The following is a 21,778-nucleotide window of genomic DNA, read 5'->3' on the forward strand; positions in this document are numbered from 1 at the left end:
CTTTTCTTTTTTTTTTACGAACACACATACACACACACACACAGTGTCACATACAGGGCGATTCAGCACCTGCGAGGCTGTCGTGTGCAGTATTACCGAGTGCATCATTATCTCCATTAGCTAATGGCTAACAGCAGCAGCAGCGGCAGTGCGTTCTTCGCTCGCTGACGTTGGTTGCTTCAATCTGCTCATCAGAACATAATAAGCAGACCTGTGCCTGCCCGCGCTAATGCACTGACAGCCCACGCTCATTAGACTGGACTCAGGACAGGTACTGTTGTACATACACACACGTGTACACTTCTACGTGAGAGACGCACTTACATGGGCTAATAATGTAAACACAATAGAGTACCCTAGCTCTGTACACGTGAAAAAAATATATCGCACAAGCATATTTGCATACATGTACTGTATCTCTACACACACACACACACACACGCACGCGCACACACACACACACACGCACGCACGCACGCGCACACACACACACACACACACACACACACACACACACACACGCGCACACGCACGCACGTGCCCGCAGAGCATTCAGTCTTTATAAATAGGCCAGTATCTGTGCTAAAGGCTAACTTTGAATATTTATGAACGACACCTCATGAATAAATGATTTATCATTGGCTGCTAATCAAATCCCCCCGGTAGCGTTATATTCAAATGATCTACCATTGGTTATAGTGGGGTCAGTTGAAAGTCTCTGTTAGCCTGACACGCCGGAGCCAGGAACAATACTGTTGACCACTGTTTCACAGGCCCAATTTCATGTGTCGCAACTCGCGAGTAAATATCCCTATACCCCCCCCCCCCCCCCCGCCCCCGCCTCAGGAAAAACACATTTCCATGAATTTAAAACAAATTGAAACCTTTTTCAAAAGATAAATAATGTTTGTTTTTTTAAATCAAAGATATTGCACTGCTGTAGGCTGCAGGTATCTGCAGTTTAGTCATGGACCTTCACATGTCCAACTATCTCCCAGTGTCTGTCAGGGACGATAGGTGGGAAATGACAAGGACAATGATGACAAAAGATAAAATTAGTGAGATGAGATCATACTGTAAGTGGTGACGAGATTAAAGACAGGGATGGAGGTGAGGGGGGAGATTTAAACAAATAGTGTGCATGCGTGCATGCATGTGCACGCGCGCATGCATGTGCACGCGCGCGTGCATGCGTGCGTGCGTCATTCTGAATGTGCCATGTGTGAGAGAGAGGGTGGAGATGGAGAATAAATGCAAGAGAGTGAAAGGACTATATAGGGGACATAAAAGACAGACAGACAGACAGACAGACAGACAGACAGACGAGGAGAGGTCGTATCAACTGGACAGTACTTGCCCTTCAGAATGTGCTCCATGTACCGCCACATCTTTACCCTTTTCCACACATATTCCTTTATCCTTTCAGCCGTCTGTGTAAACCCTCACAACAGAAGAAGAAGAAGGCATGTGCTCCCTAGCATAACAGAGACAGTTGCTTAGGGAGCTACTATGCAGTGTGTGTGAACTTTAATTTGTCTTTTCTGATTATCTTTTACGGTCCTGCACCTGACCAATATTTTTTGGATGTGCATGTTCTATTTGTGAGTTCTGTTTGCAGAGCAGTCATCCGGTCAATCGCTCATCCAGTCATTGACCACTTAAACCCTATATACTTCGTCCTCTACCGTTGTGAGCTTGTAGATCAGCTTACATTTTTGGCAAATGTTTGCCTATTATGACGTGCCCACTAAAAAGGGATGCCATGGTTCAAGTGGTTGAGTCATTCAAAGCCACAGTCAGAACAGTGATCACAGTCTGCTTCAGTCTCACTCGGCATCAGTGCTGCTAATCCAGTGGTGCAATTGGAGTGTTGTGCTGCACCGGGTGGTGTGTGGGGGTGGGGGGGTGGGGGGGGATTGTTACCTGGCAACCACCTCTGCCCCACCTACGTTCTTCTCCTTCACATTGAGATCACATGGACACCATACCAGAAAGATATTCATTCATCCAGTCAGTCAGTCAGTCAGTCAGTTAGTCAGACTTGTATTAATCCTGATCATCATGTTTTTAATGTAACGATGAATGTAAATCATTGGATGTTTTTTATTTCCTTTTTGTGTGTGTGTGTGTGTGTGTGTGTGTGTGTGTGTGTGTGTGTGTGTGTGTGTGTGTGTGTGTGTGTGTGTGTGTGTGTGTGTGTGTGTGTGTGTGTGTGTGTGTGTGTGTGTGTGTGTGTGTGTGTGTGTGTGTGTGTGTGTGTGTGTGTGTGTGTGTGTGCGCGTGGTAGTTACCGGCGCCTGGTCATGCTGGTCATCGTGGTCCCAGTGTTCGGTGGGCTGTGGAGGCGGTCACTACCAGCGGACCCGCTCCTGCAACAACCCCACCCCCACCAACGGAGGAGACATCTGTATAGGACTCCACACTGAGGAGGCTCTGTGCAACACACACACCTGTGATGGTGAGCCGCTATACGCTCGCACACACACACACACACACACACACACACACACGCACGCCCGCGCACGCCCGCGCCCGCGAATGAACATGACACCACTGCCGGTGGTCTTTGCCCAGCCAATCAACCGATCCCCCCCCCCCCCCCCGCCCCCGCAAGCTGCCCTTTCGGTATCATCCTCTGTTCTCTGTCTACTCCTCTCTGATGTTCCCTCTTTCTAATTAATTAAGCACTGAGTCATGGAAGGAGAAGAAGAAGTGTCTTTTTATGATGTCATTTCCCTGCTGCCTCCCCTGGTCTCCTGCTGTGTGAACAGAGCCAGGGGCGTTGAGAGCACTGTGCCTGAGCTGAGCACTATAACCCGCTTTGAACAGGTTCCAATACCGGGTTGAGAGTGTGTGTGTGTGTGTGCGCGTGCGCGCGCCCGTGCTGTTGCGTGTTTTCGTGCACTTGCAGTATGTGTGTTTGTACGCACACACACACACACGCACGCACATACACTATTAAACCATTAAGACCATTCTACAAACGCCTTCTAAATCCCAACCTTATTCTGAAAAAAAAAACCTATGTTTCTATATCAGTGGTTCTCAAACTTTTTCATGTCAAGGACCCCCAAACTTATATGTATTTGGCCGCCGACCCCCATCTCAAAATATTTTGTTACAGGGACCCCCCCAGAAGCACAGATTTGAGTTAAAAATGTTCGCTTTAAAACAATATGTATTCAAAGATTTGCAAACATTTTCACGATTTTTCAAAAAAATAGCAGATCTACAAGCTCGTAGCGCGGCACTCGGTGCCGCGCTACGAGCTTGTATATCTGCTATTTTTGAATAGCCAAAGTGTAAAATAATGCTTTTTTTTTTTTAAGCTCAAATCAAATAGTGACACAGATGCGTTCCAGGTCTTAATGGGTTAATTCTGACTCAAGAAGAAGAGGAATGAGATGCCAGATTCAAACGGTTGTTTCCCCTTAACCTTCTTCTTCCCTTCCCGAAGCCGCCGTTCATTTCAAATTAGCTCGACTGTCACTCACGGGCGACATAATGCTCACAGTCAGCCTCTCTGCTAATTACAGACAAAAAGAAAGGTAAATGGCTTTCTGTTTGGCTTTTCTCCTGCCTTTCTCTGCCCCGATGCTAATCAGACCCCCTCATCAGGTTAATGTTTTCCCCTGTTTGACGCGGGGCCCGGCCCCCGCATGGATTGACTGTCTCGTGCGCTAACGACCCCGCTGCTCATTTATCCCATTAAGACCGCGAACGCATCATTTTTTAGATTTCTTTGGCTATTAAAAAATAGCAGATATTCAAGCTCATAGCGCGGCTCCGGGCGCTATGAGCTTGTAGATCTGCAAAAAAAAATGTATTGTGGAAGATTTGTGCAAATCGTTGAATATATATATTTTTTTAAAGCGAACATTTGTAACTAAAATCTTTGCTTTTGGGGATTCTACAAATGTCTTCTGAATCCTAACAGTTTTTTGAAAAAAACATATGTTGCTATATCAGTGGTTCTCAAACTTTTTCATGTCAAGGACCCCCAAAATTATATGTTTTTGGCCACGGACCCCCATCTCAAAATATTTTGTTCCAGGGACCCCCCCCCCCAGAAGCAAAGATTTGAATTACAAATGATCCTCGGTGCCGCGCTACGAGCTTGTAGATCTGCTATTTTTGCATAGCCCAAAGAAATCTTAAAATGACACAGATGCGTTCCCGGTCTTAATGGGTTATTGACGGGCCACGACGTCGTCGGTGCACCTATCAGGGTCCTTTTTAGCTGCTCAGCCCCCACCCAACACCCCCCCCCCCCCCCCCACCCTGCCAGTTGCATGTGTAATTTGCCAGCGGCCCTGTCAGTCAGTCTATCTGATGCCGCTGTCACAGATGGTTTGATTAAAGGAGTCCTGCAGTAACAACAGAAGAACGGCAGGAAAGGGACTGACAGACGGGACAGAATGCTAAAGAGGTAGTCCCCAGAGACCCCCAGACTCCACGGCGGAATAACGCGACGGGTCGACGGCGGCGGTGACACAAATAAATGGAAATGAATGGAGCAATTAAAGTGTGCATTGAAACGCCGGTGGGGTTTGAGACGGGGTGCATGTGTGTGTTTTTTAAAGATGGGTGTGTGGTGAAAGGTGAGCAGATGGTGGAGACTTGGCAGCCTGTCAGTGAGTTCCAGACTGATAGGAAAGGTAAAAGGAGTTGGACCTCGTAAAATAATAAAACAATAACCCCCAAGAAAGAAACTAATTAAAAAGAAAAATCTTCTCCTGCTTCTACTAAAAACAAAAGAAAAAGTGCTGTCTAAAACACCTTGGATATTGGAACCGTCTTTCTTCTTTTCGTTCGGCCAGCCTGTGCTCACTCAAGTCCAATTCCAAAGAGTGCAGCTGGTGCACGATTTGAACGTAGAATTAGGACTTTTTTTTTTTTTACTCTTGGGAAGCAGCCTTTGTTTACCGCTCAGAGGCAGCCTGCTGCGGGGATACAACACTAAAGCTTGGCTCGGGAGACAAATATCTCCACTATGCACTAAACAAACTCTCCACGGGTTTATCCACCCGCCGCTGTTTACCTCACAACAACAAGCGCTCGTTGGTGTCGCGCTTGTATACTGTGTGGTATAGCTGGCCAGGACTGTTTTGTGGCCACGGGGCCCCCTTCGTCTCATGTGTTTACAGCTTGGGTGGCCGGAGTTGTGTGTTTCCAGGGGTTTCATACTGTCTGAGTTGCAGTGGTGGAAAAAGTACTCAACTTCTTTACTTAAGTAAAAGTAACAACACTGCAATATAGAAGTGGTCTAAAGTGGTTAATGTATGTTTCATAATATCATCATTTATATCTGAAAAGTAACTAGTAACTAAAGTTTTCCAATAATTGTAGTGGAGTAAAAGTCCAATATTTGCCTCTGAAATGTAGTGGAGTAGAAGTAAAACTATTGAAAATTGGAAATACTCAAGTAAAGTACAAATACCTCAAAGTTTTACTTAAGTACAGTACTTAAGTAAATGTACTTAGTTACTTTCCACCACTGCCGAGTTGTGTGTTTCCAGGGGTTTCATACTGTCTGAGTTCTAGGTTGTGGTGTGTGGGGGGGAGTTCATGGGTGTCTGGCTTTGCACTGACTCGATATGTGTCTTGTGTGACTTTTGTATTTCCCCTGTGTGTGCGTGTGTGTGTGTGTGTGCGTGTGTGCGTGTGTGTGTGTGTGTGTGTGTGTGTGTGTGTGTGTGTGTGTGTGTGTGTGTGTGTGTGTGTGTGTGTGTGTGTGTGCGTGTGCGTGTGTGTGTGTCATCCAGGTGGCTGGATGGCCTGGTCTCTGTGGTCGGCCTGTGATGACTCAGGACTGCAGATGCGCAGCCGGCTGTGTGGCTCCCAGGGATCCGCCCCCTGCGCGGGGAACGCCACTCAGCGGAGAGACTGTAACGAGATACCCGGTTAGTCAGTTAGACACACGCTGGGTCCCTCTGTCACCCTCTGTGCAAGTCTTTATCTTTCTCAGCACGTTCGCCATTGTCATGTACACAAACACATGGACGTATACGTACTTGGCTGCATGCACCCACACACACACACACACGCACACGCACACACACACACACACACACACAGGCACTAAACCTCCTTTCTAATGATCAAAAACATCCTCCTTTTTTACTTATTTAAACGAATATTGCACCCCCAGAGGACTTGTTTTCAATCAATTACTCACCCCGTGAAGCCTTGAATTCATGGATAATTTCTGTTTGTGTCGCATTCCTTCAGCGGTGATTGAACCATCCAAAAACAAAGAGAATCCTTGATGAATTGAAGAAAATAGGGGGCAAGGATTAGCAACTAAAGTATATCAAAAATCTCTTATACACAACACAGCTCTGCTCAGAGTATAATAAGTAACGTATCGAGTCTGTGTCTTCGTTGCTTCAAAACACCACATCTTCTCTCAAACTTTACTTTTTAAAACACTTCCTGTGTAAACAGCCTCAAGGCTTAAAGCGACTGTATACTTGGTAACTTTTTCAAAAAAACTAAAGTTAAATTGTATATCTTTTGTGAGTGGCAAATGTTTCACAACACCCACTCCATGAATTTCACCCCCGAAAGCCTTTTCTATTATATTTACTATATTGAAAGTGTGGTGGGGCGCCCTTACCGCGAAAATGACGTCATCCGGCCGGAAAACGGAAACGGAAATGCACCTGTTTCCTGTTTGGCCAGGAACTACCGCGCTATTTACAAAAAGGAATCTCACGCTGTTTTTAAGACATTATAGGATTTGAAGATGGAAAAACAACAGCAAAAGAAAACACAGCTCACGGTAACTAAAGCTCCACTGGCTAAGAGAAACGATCCGCAGATAGTATAAAACAATTAAAAGAACGCTTTTTGAAACGCTTCCGCCTCCCGGCGAAACAAATGGAATTCTGGGTAATGCAGGACTCCGCTAAACACCTGCAATGACGGTAGTGACCAGCAGAGGTTGCTAAAAATCGTTATTTTTGGACCTACCTTGTATTGCTTTAAGTAATTTGCGAGAGAGAAATGCCGTTTGGGGTGAAGTACCCCTTTAACTGTATAACTTGGCCGGACATGGACGCCATGCTCCAGGTTTGCGTGAATGGACCTTGTTATGCAGATATATCATCTTTAAAAACTCCTTAAAATGATCTTTTTGCAGCCAGATCGCATCATAACTGGCCATGCTAGGAATACTAATGGCTCTGGACCACAGCAATTAATATTAATGGCATGTCGCAAGGCTCACAACACCAAATCACGTCTCATTTTATCGTGAATTTTGGACAAGACGACGGGACTTTTAAGGTCACATGCACGGGAGGGGTTTGTTAGGAGGAGGAATTACCCCCCAAATTTAATCAGGGAATGGCTGTGCCTGAATTATTTTTTACACACACACACACACACACACACACACACACACACACACACACACACACACACACACACACACACACACACACACACACACACACACACACACTTACACTTGTGTACTATACTTGTGAGGACATCAACGCTTTAGGACAGCCATTTTATGAATGTCATTTAAAAATATATGTATTATTTTGCCATTTTTAACCGTAAGCCTAAAGCCGAAAAACAGCCGATCTATAAGCTCACAACGCGTCGCGCTGCGACGCGTTGTGAGCTTATAGATCGGCTGTTTTTCGATGCATGACACATGGCGCGCAACTAAGTATAAATCATGTTGAACTCTAATTCCAATCCCTAAACCTAGCCTCTAAATGTCTAATCCTAACCTGAATGTTTTTCTAATTGTAAACGTATCTCTGAAAATGTTTTTTTTAACTATAAAACAACCATTTGTCTTGTGAGGACCAGGAAAACGGTCCTCACAATGTAGGTTTCTTCAAATTCTACTATACTTGGTCCTCGCAAGTATAGTAATTCAAACACACACACACACACACACACACACACACACGCCTCTCCTTGGCCCCCTCAACGATGGCGGATGGGATGGGACGTGTTTCAGCTGTAAATGATCATCTCTGCATCAGCAGCTCTGCCCTTACAAAGGTCAAAAAACACTCTGAACGCATCGCTCTTCTTTTATTCCTCCACTTGCTTTCATTGGGCGGCTGATTGAAAAGTTTGGAATTCTCTGTTGTAAAAAAAAAAAGCCCCTCCGCTCTCCTCCAGAGAGCCTTTCCAAACAACATCCAAACCACATTTCATGTTAATCATTGTGTGGTTTTGTCATTCTGTCTGCATGTGTCACCCCCACCCCGTCACTGTTTTGTGTGTGTGTGTGCGTGTGTGTGTGCGTGTGTGTGTGCGTGCGTGCGTGCGTGCGTGCGTGCGTGTGTGCGTGTGTGTGTGTGCGTACGTGCATGTGTCTGACCCTGTGTCCCTCTCCCCTCTGCAGTCATTCTCCCTGCATCTGGCTTTGATAAGGACCAGCAGTGCGGAGGTAAGTGGATTTACAGCAGTGTGTGTGTGTGCGTGTGCGTGTGTGTGTGTGTGTGTGTGTGTGTGTGTGTGTGTGTGTGTGTGTGTGTGTGTGTGTGTGTGTGTGTGTGTGTGTGTGTGTGTGTGTCGTACGGTGTACTGTATGTACACCTTATTTCGGCCTTTGTGGTTTTCCATAAGCGTGTGTGTGTGTGTGTGTTTGCACGTTCTCACACATTTACGTGTGCATTTTCATGTGCGTCTCTTCTTTCACCTATTCACAGAAAAGCACACAGTACGAGTCAGATATTCTTTAAAAGGATATTTCACTTTAAAATGAAATAAACATTTAAACATATATAAAAAACGAATGAAAAAAGTAATGGAAAAATCACGGCCCCCTCACGCATTAGAAGGACATTCTAATGTGTGAGGGGGCCGTGATTTTCCCATTACTTTTTTTCATTTGTTTTTTATATATGTTTTAATGTTTATTCTATTTGAGAATAAACCGAGTACCGCGCTATGAGCTTGTACGCCTTGTAGATCTGCTATTTTTGAAAAATATAGAAAATTTGTGCAAATCTTTGAATATATATATTTTTTAAAGCGAACATTTTTAACTCAAATCTTTTCGTCTGGGGGGGGGGGGGGGGGGGGTCCCTGGAACAACATATTTTGAGATGGGGGTCCACGGCCAAATACATATCATTTTGGGGGCCCGTGACATTAAAAAGTTTGAGAACCACTGATTATACAGCAACATACGTTTTTTCAAAAAACTGTAGAACAGAAGCAAAGATTTGAGTTAAAAATGTTCGCTTAAAAAAATGCACGAAAATGCACACATTTTCATATTTTTTTCAAAAATAGCAGATATACAAGCCCATAGCGCGGCACTCGGTGCCGCGCTATGGGCTTGTATATCTGCTATTTTTGAATATCCAAAGTATGAGATAATGGCTAAAGTGGTTAAAATCTAAAATGACAGTCTTAATGGGTTAATGACCCTTACGGCTCCATTTGGGTCTGTCTTTACACCTCAGAGTTAAATGAACACTGAGGATTTTATCGTGCACTAACTATTATGTGCACTGTCGGGAAAGTGAGCCTTTTATTGTTGTATATTCGGGGAAAGACACCGCATTGAAATGACATCATGTCTGATCTGATGCAGGGCTGTTCATGATGCTGTGTTCGTCAATGACTGTTTCTAATGAATATGAAATATGTATACTTAAAACCACAGACAGTATGACATAGGTCATTAATTTATGAATAAACATAAAAAGATGAAATATGGGGGTTTTCTGCCTGACGATATGTAATAAAAAATATGAAAATATAAGTATTATAGGAGAGGAAGGGAAACAATCATTTCTCTTTTATACAGACTGTTGCACACAAGTGATAGACGATTGTTTGTATATGTGTATTGTATTGTCTTGTGTGGGTACTGTATGTTTTTATTGTGTCAGTTCACAGCTCACAACTTGATCTGATTTACTTCTTTTCAAACGTGACAATGTTCCAGACATTTAATTTCCTGTTTGGCTGTAAACATGCTGTCAGCCCGGTAACAAAAAAAGCTCAATCAATGTCAATGTCACAATGATCCAATATATCACTATGTAAATAAAGCCACAAAACAAATCCTCAGTGTTGATTTATCTACGGTATGTTTTAACTCTTGAGAGGGTACACATGTGTTACATTTTGAAATGAAGACTGAGGATTTTACTGTGCAGCAGTGGTTTGGGTGGGCTCAACTACTTCAAGGCCGTTATGCAATGGTGGAGGAAATACTCTGATATTTTACTTAAGAAGTACCAAAATACCAAAACGTAGAAATAAAAAAAAATACCGTATTCAAAATTTCACTTGAGTAAAAGTACAAAAGTATTGGCATCAACATATACTTAAAGTAATAAAAGTAAAAGCACTCACATTTTCTACAAGCTTGAGCTACAAGCTCTTCAAAGCTGTCAAATTATTTTAGTGTTTGAAAAAGAACAATATTTGCCTCTAAGAAGTATTGGAGTAGAAGTATAACGTTTTTTTTGGTTTGTTTTTAAATGGAAATACTCAAGTTAAGTTAAAGGACAACTTTGTTTTTTTACAACCAAGGTTTATATTTTAGCTTGTAATTAAAGTAAATAAATGATGAGTGTTCTTTTTTTTCATTTACTGCTTTCTATAGTTTTAGCAATTTTCGCGATATTTTTTTCAGTGGGCGGGGGCATTCTGTCCGGTGGCTAAATATGTATTTTTTACACAATAAAAAAGGTCCTGTGGTCTTTGATGGCCAGATGTGAGTTATTGGGGGCTAGAAGAGCTAATGTAAATAATATTAAAAATAACGCCTGGTTATTGTGTAAAAAAAAAGACATATTTAGCCACCGGACAGAATGCCCCCGCCCACTGTAAAAAAGATCGCGAAAATAGCAAAAACTATAGAAAGCAGTAAATGAAAAAAATGTATCACTCATCTTTTATTTACTTTAATTACAAGCTAAAACATAAACCTTGGTTGTAAAAAAACAAAGTTGTCCTTTAAGGTACCTCAAAAAAGTACAGTTCTTGAGTGAATGTACTTATATTCACCTCTGCCTTTATTAACCCTCTTGTATCGCCTCCTCCTTCATTTTCCCAGCGTTCACCTCCATCCACCTGATCGCCACGGGCGTGTCCTGCTTCCTGGGGGCGGGGCTCCTGTCCTTCCTGGTCTACGTGTACTGCCAGCGCTTCCACAAGCCGTCCCAGGAGTCGGCGGTCATCCACCCCACCACCCCCAACCACCTCAACTACAAGGGCAACACCACACCAAAGAACGAGAAGTACACACCCATGGAGTTCAAGGTAGATTTTTGGTAGAACAAAGCATGCTACAAGTATGTGTTCATTTTACTTGTTTTACCAAAAAACAAGGCAACAGAAAATGTACAATAGACTTTCTTATCAGTTATTAGATCATTGTCACAGTTGTATATTTTTTCCTCCTTTTTTACAGAAACAAACACAAACAATCCCCTGCACACTACAGCCCTCGCATCCTACATACTTTCACATTGTTACATTCTCTTTTATTATGTTATGGTACCAGCTTGATAGATCTGTATCCCAGAAGTTTGAGATGGTCCATCGGAGATAAAAAAAAATTATAAAATAAAAACAGGAATTAAGGGTTTTTTAACCCATTAAGACCTGGAACGCATCTGTGTCATTTTAGATTTCTTTGGCTATTCCAAAAATATTTTTCACGATTTTTCAAAAATAGCAGATCTACAAGCTCATAGCGCGGCACTCGGTGCCGTGCTATGAGCTTGTATATCTGCTATTTTTGAAAATTAAAGTATTGTATTAAATGTATTAAAGGTAGGGTAAGTGATATTTTTTGGGGTTTTCTTTTTTTGTTTTGTTAAAGTACTATATTCTGATAGTAATCATTGCTACAGAGCGTTTTTCGGTCACAGGGGTCTCTCCAGCTCTTTAGTAAACAGAATATAAATACATTTTCAGGTAGGTGACAACATTTAAGCCAATCAGGAGAGAGCACTGAAAATGCATTTTCTGTTTAATAAAGAGCTGGAGAGACATGGGAGACTCCTTTTACTGAACAGACACTCTATACTGTAGCAATGAGTACTATCAGAATATAGAGATATTTAGTAAATCACTTACCCTGCCTTTAATATTTCTTTAAGCCAGTTATCATGTGAGGGAGAGGTGACATGTTTCTGTCTAGCCAACAGGGTCATGAAGGCTATGATATGCCGCCTCACAGACGTCCCGTACGTTACAGTTGGAATTCCAAACAGAGCCGTGAGGGGGGTTCAGTTTCCCAACAAAAACACCATCAAAAATGTGGGACCAAAACTCAGACAACTTCGGGCATGACCAGAATTAACATGAGCTAACTGCAGAGCTAAACTAACAGCCCAGATATTCCTGTGTATTGACACTGTATATTTATTCACATTCAAGGGCAGTGCACGCAATTCATGTTTTATTTAGAACTTGTATTCATGCGTTTACTTCAATTTGAACAGTAACTACGTGAGATGAATTGCTGATCATGTATATTCCCATTCACTATTCTGTGTTTTGCTCTATAAACTATAGACCTATAGCCTACTTACTGTAGCCTTTATTCCCCAAATCCCCACAGCCCTAGTCTTTATTAATGAGCTCCATTATGTTGGTAAACCCCAGGTCGGCCCTTGGCCTCTCATTAAAAGTCCAACTGTGGATTCACATTATATAAACACAAGAAAACAGTCACTGGAAGCACATTCATTTTTGGTATGCAACTACCATACTTGGTAAAAAGAAAAGTAAAAGCTGGCCACACTATACGTCTGTGTGATATTCTCCATCACCAGTAATCGTCAAAGTTACGACCTAAATAAAAGTTGTCTCACTTTGATTCACAATATATTGACCCTTTCGGAAATTAGTCTTGTGGTGGGAAAAGTATACTCAAATGTTTTACTTAAGTATAAAAGTATCAATACTGCAATGTAGAAGTACTCTGTTACAAGTAAAAGTCCGGAATAAAAAATGTACTTGAGTAAAAGTACAAAAGTATTGGTATCAAAATGAAAGTAAAAGTACTAAAATGTTTGAAAATAGCAGATCTACAAGCTCACAACACGTACTTGAGTAAATGCACTTATAGTTACTTTACACCACTGGTCTTGTACATATCCGAGTATGATGCAGTCAACATATATTATACAGGATTGTTACAATAAGATGCTGACAGCAACAAAAAACAAACTCACAGGTGAAAATCATCCTCAATAGATTTGAGGACAGCTTACCTTCCCTTCCCTGCTCACACCTCTGTGTCAAGTTCAAACCAGAACGGGCATTTACTGGGTGTTAGAAAGGGCCCGCTTTCTTCATGCTAGCTTACTGAGGTCCAGTAGTGTTGGACAGTAACAATATAATTGTGTATATTTTTTTTGATTTTTGATGTACTTTACTTTAGTATTTATTGTTTTTTGGAAGATTTTCACTACACAACATTTCAAAGACAAAATATTGTACTTTTGACTCCACTACATTTCTAGGAAGGGACGCCCAGTAATGCATTAATATTAAAAAAAGAAAACGTACATTGTAATTTGTAATAAGTATTCTTAAAAGCATGTACTCTAACTCAAGTAGACATTTGACTTGTAGTTGAGTAATATTTGAACAGGAGTATTTATGCTTTGACTCAAGTACTGGGGAATGAGCTCGTTTTGTGCTCCACTGCTGCTGTCATATTGTTGTAGTTAGTGAGCTTGCTCTAGGAAAGCACCCACTCATTGTGTTGTTTCCATATTTATTTATTATTATACGTATATTCTCTGGCCTGGTCTAGCTCCGTCATACTTTTATCTAGAGTCTCCATTCAAACTTTAAAAATGTCCAGCTTCTTTGGGAACTGCGGGGGCTTTGTGGAAAACTTTGAAATGGAAAACTTTTTTTAAACTTGGATTTTATACCCTTAAGTCCATGGAGAGGCAAATAACGCCATATATGGACATCTAAAATAACGGACTTGAATGTCAATATGATGTCTAGTTGTCCTTGTTATTGTCATCAGTATTATCTTATCGTGGGGGCTGTGGCGCTCACAACCATATTATTGCCTCTGAGAGGCTGTGCTCATTAACCCATATAAGACCGGGAGAAGCATCTGTGTCATTTTTTGATTTGAGCTAAAAAAGCATTATTTTACACTTTGGCTATTCAAAAATAGCAGATCTACAAGCTCATAGCGCGGCACCGAGTGCCGCGCTAGGGGGCTTGTAGATCTGCTATTTTTGAAAAATCGTGAAAATGTTTGCAAATCTTTGAATATATATTTTTTCAACCTGAACATTTGTAACTCAAAGCCCTGCTTCTGGGGGTCCCTGGAACAAAATATTTTGAGATGGGTGTCCTTGGCCAAATACATTTTGGGGTCCTTGACATGAAAAAGTTTGAGATCCACTGACATAGTAACATAAGTTTTTTCCAAAAAACTGTTAGGATTTAGAAGACATTTTGTAGAATCGGCCTCAGGTCTTAATGGGTTAACTGTAATAACCAGGAGGAGTGGGCGAGGCACTGCGTCCCGTGTCACTCTGTGTCATTAGAGCGCTGCGTGTTAGCAGGGTCTCATCTCAACAATGGCAATTTGTAATTGCCACCTTTGTGCATTTCCAACGACTCTAACCAGATTAAGCGTCCAGCTTTGGGCTTCAGAGATGTGCAGATGGATTACATTTTTCCGATGCTTTTTTTCTCTGGAAAGTCTTTCACCATCTGCTGGCTTTTACCCCGAGATCCAGCGATTGCATTTGACGGGATGTGTTTTAGCCTTGTTGTTATTAAAGGGGCCCACGGTGAATTCATGGCGTCTCGTAAATTTTGCTTATTGATTATGCCTGACACGCTCTAAATTAAATTTGTTAAAGTGGTCCGCCTTGCTTATGAATGCACTCGCAGTGCCCTTGCTCCAACCTCCAAGGCTTATGGAAGTATTTAAGTCACATTTAGTATATTATGCAATATGCATACACTGGCTGTAAAATGTCGGGCATGATGTATATCTCTGTGCAGTTTTTCACTCTCAAATGTTGATTTCGCTCTCATATAAAAATCAATATGGAATAAATCACTGAATACATGGATCTATGAATTTAACAACTTTCCCTGCTTTTCTCTTATCTAGGGTTGAAATTATTTATTGAAAAATCTATAGTAAAGTGATTTAATTTTCTGAACTCAACTGACTTTTCTATTTATTCAGTATAGGCCTATGTCTTTACCCAATTAGTTATTAGTCAGGCGTTACTGATGATTATTCATTCAAAGATCTCATTGTATAAATATTTTGGGAAGCCATCAATAGTAATCCCCTCAATATTATCGAGGTATTTGGTCAAAAATATTGTGATATTTGATTTCGGCCATATCAATCAGTCTGAAAAGAAATGCAACTAGATCAGTGGTTCTCAACCAGTGGTCCGGGGACCACCAGTGGTCCTTGAGGTGGTTCCAGGGGGTCCCCAGCCAAATTAATAGTTAGGTACCAAATTGACCCTTATGTGTCTGTAACTCTGAGAGTGTACAAATGGAACCAAATGGACCCGTTAGGGTCCATTTGGTTCCATTTGTACACTCTCAGAGCTAAATGAACACTAATGATGATGATACAGTGTAGATTGGGACCCCCGAGAAATCAAAATGGTTGAGTCCCTGGCATATCTTTTCAAATGGGGGTCCGTGGGCTACTATGTGTCAATTTGGGGGTCCTTGACACGAAAACGGTTGAAAACCACTGATCTAGATAAAAATAAAGCCCTTCTCTCATCTCCCTCCACTGTGTGTCTTCCTAGACGCTCAACAAGAACAACCTCCTCCCCGACGAGAGATCCAACTTCTATCCGTCGGCGCTGCAACAGACCAACGTCTACACCACCACCTACTACCCCACGGCGCTGGGCAAGTACGACTACCAGCCCAACTCCTCCCCCTCGCCCTGCAGGACCTACAACAACAGCAACAACAGCAACAACAGCAGCTGAGACAGGGCCTGCCCCCGGCCGCCGACCGCACCTCCCTCTCCTCATTTACTCCCACGGTGACATAATGGAACACGAGCCCGAAACCCATCTGAAGTGATCCTCTGAACCTGGCCTTGTCCAGGATCACGTGGTTCAACAGCCCACTGCCTCCCCTCTCTCCTCTCTCAGTGCTCCTATCTATCGTCTCTTCTGTAATGGTCGGGGTTTGTGTGTTCAGGGGACATACCTGCAATATTCCACCGGCCCGTAGTGAGTGAGTGAGTGAGTGAGTGAGTCGGGGGGCTGTGTGGGTTGGAATAACTGTGCCCCCACGCCCTCACGGCCCCACGCCCCGCGTCAGCTTGGAGACAGGCACTTATGTAACTGGCTGAGGGTGTGTTATTACAAGGGTCTGACCAGACAGGGCAGTTTCAACCAAGTACTTTTTTTTTGTGGAGAGCTAATGGAAGAACTACGGCACCGAGCGGAATCTCCTCACCGCGTTAATATGCAGCGGTCCAGAGACGTACAGTACGACAGCAGAACATTTGAAAAGAAGACGTTTCCCTGGATCCGTGTGTGACGTTCCTCTGCAGTTCTTGTGCGTTCGTCTGGAATGAACACTTTTCACGAGTCTTTCAAATACAACGAAAGCGGTCGCTAAGAACAAATGAGGCATATCATTACACGCCTTGCTCCGGCGCGGAAAGAAAGGAGAAGAAGAACGCCACAAAAGAGAGCTCAATGAAGTCGATACTCAATTAAATTAGAGATCAATATCAGCTCGGCTGCTCGGGGTCGGCTGCTCTCTCCTCCATTTTCAGTTTTTCACATGGCAGAGAAAAGATAACGAACTCAGCAGCCAATGATATGTTTGCTCTGCACACCAGTCACTATGTGACGTAGGTCATTGGAAGCTAGTGAGATGTTGTTTTGCGACGCGAACACTACACATCATTACGCCATGCGCGCGTGCACACACACACACACACACACACACACAAACAAACACACGTGTACATGGTGGTTTGGAGAGAACCAACCGCTAAATGTACTAATGGCCGAAGTCTCACGGCCCATTGGTTGTACGGGGGCGAGGACGTTAACTCCAGAGTTCTGAACGAGGGAGAGCTGTGGGGGTTTGTGGGAAATGCAGTCCATACGTGGGGCGGTGCACTGTACATAAAGCTTTGGGAATGCCTCGGGTGCCTGTATGCAATAGAAGGGGAAGGGACGGGGCTTGTTCTTATTTCTCGTTTGTTTTTTTGTTTGTTGTTTTGTTTTCTACTTTTTTAAGGATGACAAGGATTCTGGATGGGGATTTCTTTGATTCTGTTAATAGATGCACTGGTTCTGCTGAGTGCTAAAATGGCTCAGTGGTCATATCAGATATGGCCAGTGTGCTGATCCACTGGACTGTGTGTTTTCTATGATGATTACAAGGTAGTATAAGCTAGTAGTGAGTGATCCTTGATCCTTTTTTAAATGTTTTTGTTTCTCCTCTTTTTTTTGATGAAGAGGAAACTATGTGTTTCATGCTCAAATGAGCAGTAGCGTTTAGGAAGTATTTGTTAAGACAAATAAAGCATAGCTGATTAACTCCACGTCACTGAATCGACACATTTTTTATGTTGTTTATTTTGAGCATTTTGGTAGCCGTTTCATCTTCCACCGTGAGTTAACAAGTGTCTGGGGGGGTGGGGGGTGGGGGGGGTACACCTAGAGGTGAATGTTGATCAAATTTATTTTATTTTATTTTCTACAAAGTCTGTAACAAAATGAGAATCATTAGGACCCCTCTTGTAACATAAAATCATGCTTGCTTTAAAGCATGCTAATGCCGAGGATTGACATAATGTGTGTATCCGTGTGCGTACGCACCGTGCATGCATGTGTCCGTGTGTGCGTGCGTGCTCGCACGCACGTAGGTACGCGCATGGACTGTATCTCTTTTGAGTCTGTGCCTGTGAGCTTGAATGGGCAAGGGGGTCCAGCTCTGCATTTTGTACAATGTAAATGCTTTCATACATATTGCTACAGTATATATATATATGAGGAGATCTATTAAGGGGGGATGTGTGCATTTCTTTTCCACTTTCTGATGATGACACAGCATTCTACTGTTTTTCCCTATGTTCCATATACGAAAATGTTAATCAATGTAAGTTAAGGAGAGCCTCGAGCCCTCCCTGCGGGATGAAAACATTATTTATAGTCAGAGCTTGGTTTATAAAGGGCATTTCACAGCTGAGCTATATTTTATTATTATGCCTGCTCAATGAGTGCTAACCCACAACAATGCTTCTGTCGATTCAGCTACTGTAAAACGCACGAGATGAATGAGAGCTCTATCTGTATATAGGAGAGACAGCCTTCTGCAGCGCATTACTGACCCTGAGGAGGTTCGGGCTCATTGTAAATGTACCTGTACATTGTATAGCTAACACTGTTTGTTTTTAAAAGCCTTATAGTTGTTTAAAAAAAAGAAAAGTAAAAAAAAAAAAAAGTAAAAAAAGAGAGAGAGTGCAGCAGCAGCAGCTAAGTACACACCAACCATGGGGTTTGTTTGGGGACAGAGCGCCACAACGCCACCGATTTATTGACCACTGAATTTCCCTCCAAGGATCAATAAAGGTTTATCTCATCTTATCTTGTATCCTCCTGCTCCAGCTGGCTGACCACGGGCTAGAGTCTAATGGCAGCGAATAGTAAAACAAACAAATTGGTTTCTGCTTCAGAAAACAACACGAGTTAAAATAACACGACTTCGAGATGACCAACAGAAGTGCGAGCATGAATTCATTCGCACTGAACCGCTCAAATAGCAACAAGCAGGGGAGTTAAAATTGTCATTTGTGCATTTCTCCAGCTGTAATTTATTCATTTGTAACTCAAAGAGTGTACAAATGTTACATTTATAAACTCTCAAAGTTAAATTAACACAGAGGACTTAACACCAACGTCTAAGCAATTGATTGATTGATTGAAATTTTTATTAGGCAAAACATTTTTAAAACATCACAATCACATTTATGATACTTTTGTCTAAAGGGTCTGTCCAAAAAAGTCCTTCATTTCATAGACCTATATAGTAGCAACCAAACAGTTCAAATGTCAACACAAAAATACAGAGAAAATAACACTATGTACAAAAATGTCTTCAGCAATGTCTTCAGTAATTGGTCCGTTGTGAGCTTTGTCCCCGGTGAGGCTCGGCGCCCTTCTATGCAACGTACCAGGTGTACTGTACTGTTAGACCTGTCATGTAGACTGTAATCACTGCCTTTTAGACACTGTGAATTTTTTGGTACCCTATATTTTTGTATATTGTACATTATAAAGGATAATAAACCTTGATGCCAACAACTCGTGGCTTGGTTCTCTACATCTGTGACTTTGTATGATTACATTACTATTTAATTCAATTATGAAAAGTTGTCCTAAATGTTAGTAGTCGAGTCGAGTGTCTTTCCTGCAGTGGTGGAAAAAGTACTCACATTTTTTACTTTACTGCAATACTGTGTAGAAATACAATGTAAGTAAAAGTACAAAAGTATTGGCATCAAAATATACTTAAAGCTTACTAAAATTAAAAGTACCCATTGTGCAGAATGTCCCATTTCACAAGTTCAGAATGTGTAAAATAGCAGATCTACAAGGTCACAATGCGTCGCATCGCGATGCTATTTTCAAATGTAGCTCACAGCGCAAGTTCATAAAGAAGATGACTGAGTTGGTATGTCCTGCAGTCTGACCGCAGATTGGCAATCTGCAGTCAGTCCGCCAATCTGCAGCCAATCTGCCAACCTGCAGTCAATCTGCCTATCGGCAGTCAGCCAATCAGGCGGTTGGACTCCGCCTTTAAATATCACTGCCTCTCTCACTGGTCATTCTCTTTCCAGCATGCAGCAAGCAAAGTGTGCTCTCTGTGCCTTTCACACTCAGAGCTTTGCAAACAAAGCGTGCACTCTCTGCGCTCCGCTGCTTACTCACTCAGAGCTGCAAGCGGCAGGTCATCAGCTTTTTCTCTCATTTTTTGGGGGGCTTAGTTAAGTTCAGTTCTTTTTTCCGCAACAAACTTTTTTCTCACTCCTTCCATGACTAGGGCTGCTCTCATCAATCATCAGCTGGTGCTAAAGCCCATCCAACAAGCTGGCCACACTCCTTCCAGGTGCTATGGCTGCCTTCATTCCAGCCCTGCTTTCAACAGTTTGCGAGGCTATCACAAATGCTATTATTATTCAGCTAATGCGACTGCTCTGCTACTGATGCTACAGCTAATGCTAACTCATGCCTGCTATGATCACATATCTGCTAATTATCACAGCGATTGGTACCTTTACTCAGGCTACTGCTAATCATGTCAACTTCGCAATGTCAACTACTGCATTCATTTGTCAGCAAATTCTGCTAAACTGCATTGCAGCTTCAGCTTCAGCTAATGCTACTTTTAATCAGTCTGCTGCTATCATGTCCTAAACATTTCAACCATACTACGTCAACCGTTGCTACCATGTGGTTAGTAATGGGTCTGCTCATGGAAAATTAAGCTATCATCCATGCTTCTGAATTGCTCGCTATTACTACAGTCAGCTAATGCTATGTGTTCCATTTCTGCAAGTTCAAGGTTGGTCATGAGTCCGCCAATGCTGCCGAATGCATCGCACCTAAAGCTAATCATACTCAAACTGTTGCTTCATAAATTACTTCAGCTAAATGCTACTCAAACTGCTGCTATCATGTCTGCTAAGCATTACAGCTATGCTACGTCAACAGCGCTGCTTCGAGCTAACGCATCTTTTACTCAGCCTGCGGCTATCATGTCTGCTAATCATTACAGCCATGCTACTTCAACTGGTGCAGCTATGAGCTAATACAACTTCAGCCCAGCCTGCTGCTTTCACGTCTGCTAAATCATTGAAGCAGTCAGTCATGTTTCTGCTAACACTGCCGACTGCATTGCTACTACAGCTTCAGCTCATGCTATAACCGCCTTTAAAATTAGTTTAGTCACGAGCCTGCCATCACGGCCGACTACATTGTAAAAACGGCTAATGCTACTTTCATCTGCTGCCTGCATGATGTTCAGTTAATGTTTAAGTTGCTGTACTAAAATTGCTGCATCGTCTTAATCTTCACATTAATGCTAATGTTGCGCGTTCTCCTAGCTCCCCTCTTATCGTTCTCTCTGCCGGCCCAGCTGGCCCTATACGAACACGCCCCGGCTCCCGCATCTAGCCTCCTCTGCCGGCTACTGCTGTCCATCACTGCGTGGTCGCCTCCCTGCTCTCTAAGAGCTTTAGCCCCAATAAACGCGGGCTATACTTCTCCTGGCCATCGCTGCATGGTCATTTCTGCTCTCTAGGAGCTAATTCTGCGTCCGTATTTCGGACATCCTATGCTATTTCTAATAGCTTTAGCCCATAAAAGCTGCTAAATTTCGCTGTACGTCCAGCCCCTTCTATGCCATTTCTAGTGGCTTTAGCCCATAAAAGCTGCTAAATTTCCGACCATCGCTGCATGGTCTCGCTGTGCTCCCTAGTAGCTTTAGCCCCACGGCGGCTAAATTTCTGCGCCCGTATGCGGACATCTATGCTATTTCTAGTAGCTTCTCCCTTAATGTTGGCGGAATTTCCCCTGACTGAAAAGGGTCAGTCTACGAGCGCCTCGCCGGCCTCGCATCTCCTAGCCTAGAAGCTGGCTACTTTCGTGGCCGGAGGCCATCCTATGCTATCCACTCTCTCCCCTTTTGTTTTTCCCGCTAGTCGCCATTCCATTGCTCGCACATTTCGGTTGCCGTTTAAAGCTTTCTCTTTCCTGTCATCTATCAAATC

At 42.7% G+C, this 21,778-nt stretch overlaps 1 protein-coding gene across 2 annotated transcripts in view; it reads left to right on the forward strand.

The window, feature by feature from the left end:
• The window catches only part of sema5ba (sema domain, seven thrombospondin repeats (type 1 and type 1-like), transmembrane domain (TM) and short cytoplasmic domain, (semaphorin) 5Ba), a 210,053-nt gene extending 190,743 nt beyond the window's left edge, over positions 1-19,310 (forward strand). The window contains exons 19-24 of one of the 2 annotated variants that reach the window (XM_084084310.1): positions 2,288-2,458; positions 4,584-4,658; positions 5,766-5,903; positions 8,378-8,422; positions 11,054-11,259; positions 15,777-19,310. In XM_084084310.1, coding sequence (XP_083940436.1) covers positions 2,288-2,458; positions 4,584-4,658; positions 5,766-5,903; positions 8,378-8,422; positions 11,054-11,259; positions 15,777-15,965 — 824 coding nt within the window. In that variant the 3' untranslated portion in view covers positions 15,966-19,310. The remainder of the gene's footprint in view (positions 1-2,287; positions 2,459-4,583; positions 4,659-5,765; positions 5,904-8,377; positions 8,423-11,053; positions 11,260-15,776) is intronic. The other variant, XM_084084311.1, reaches the window with a different exon arrangement.
• Positions 19,311-21,778: the final 2,468 nt, after the last annotated feature.

Source organism: Gymnoscopelus microlampas (genome assembly GCF_963454915.1).
Source record: "Gymnoscopelus microlampas genome assembly, chromosome: 17".
In the NCBI taxonomy this organism is placed as follows: domain Eukaryota; kingdom Metazoa; phylum Chordata; class Actinopteri; order Myctophiformes; family Myctophidae; genus Gymnoscopelus; species Gymnoscopelus microlampas.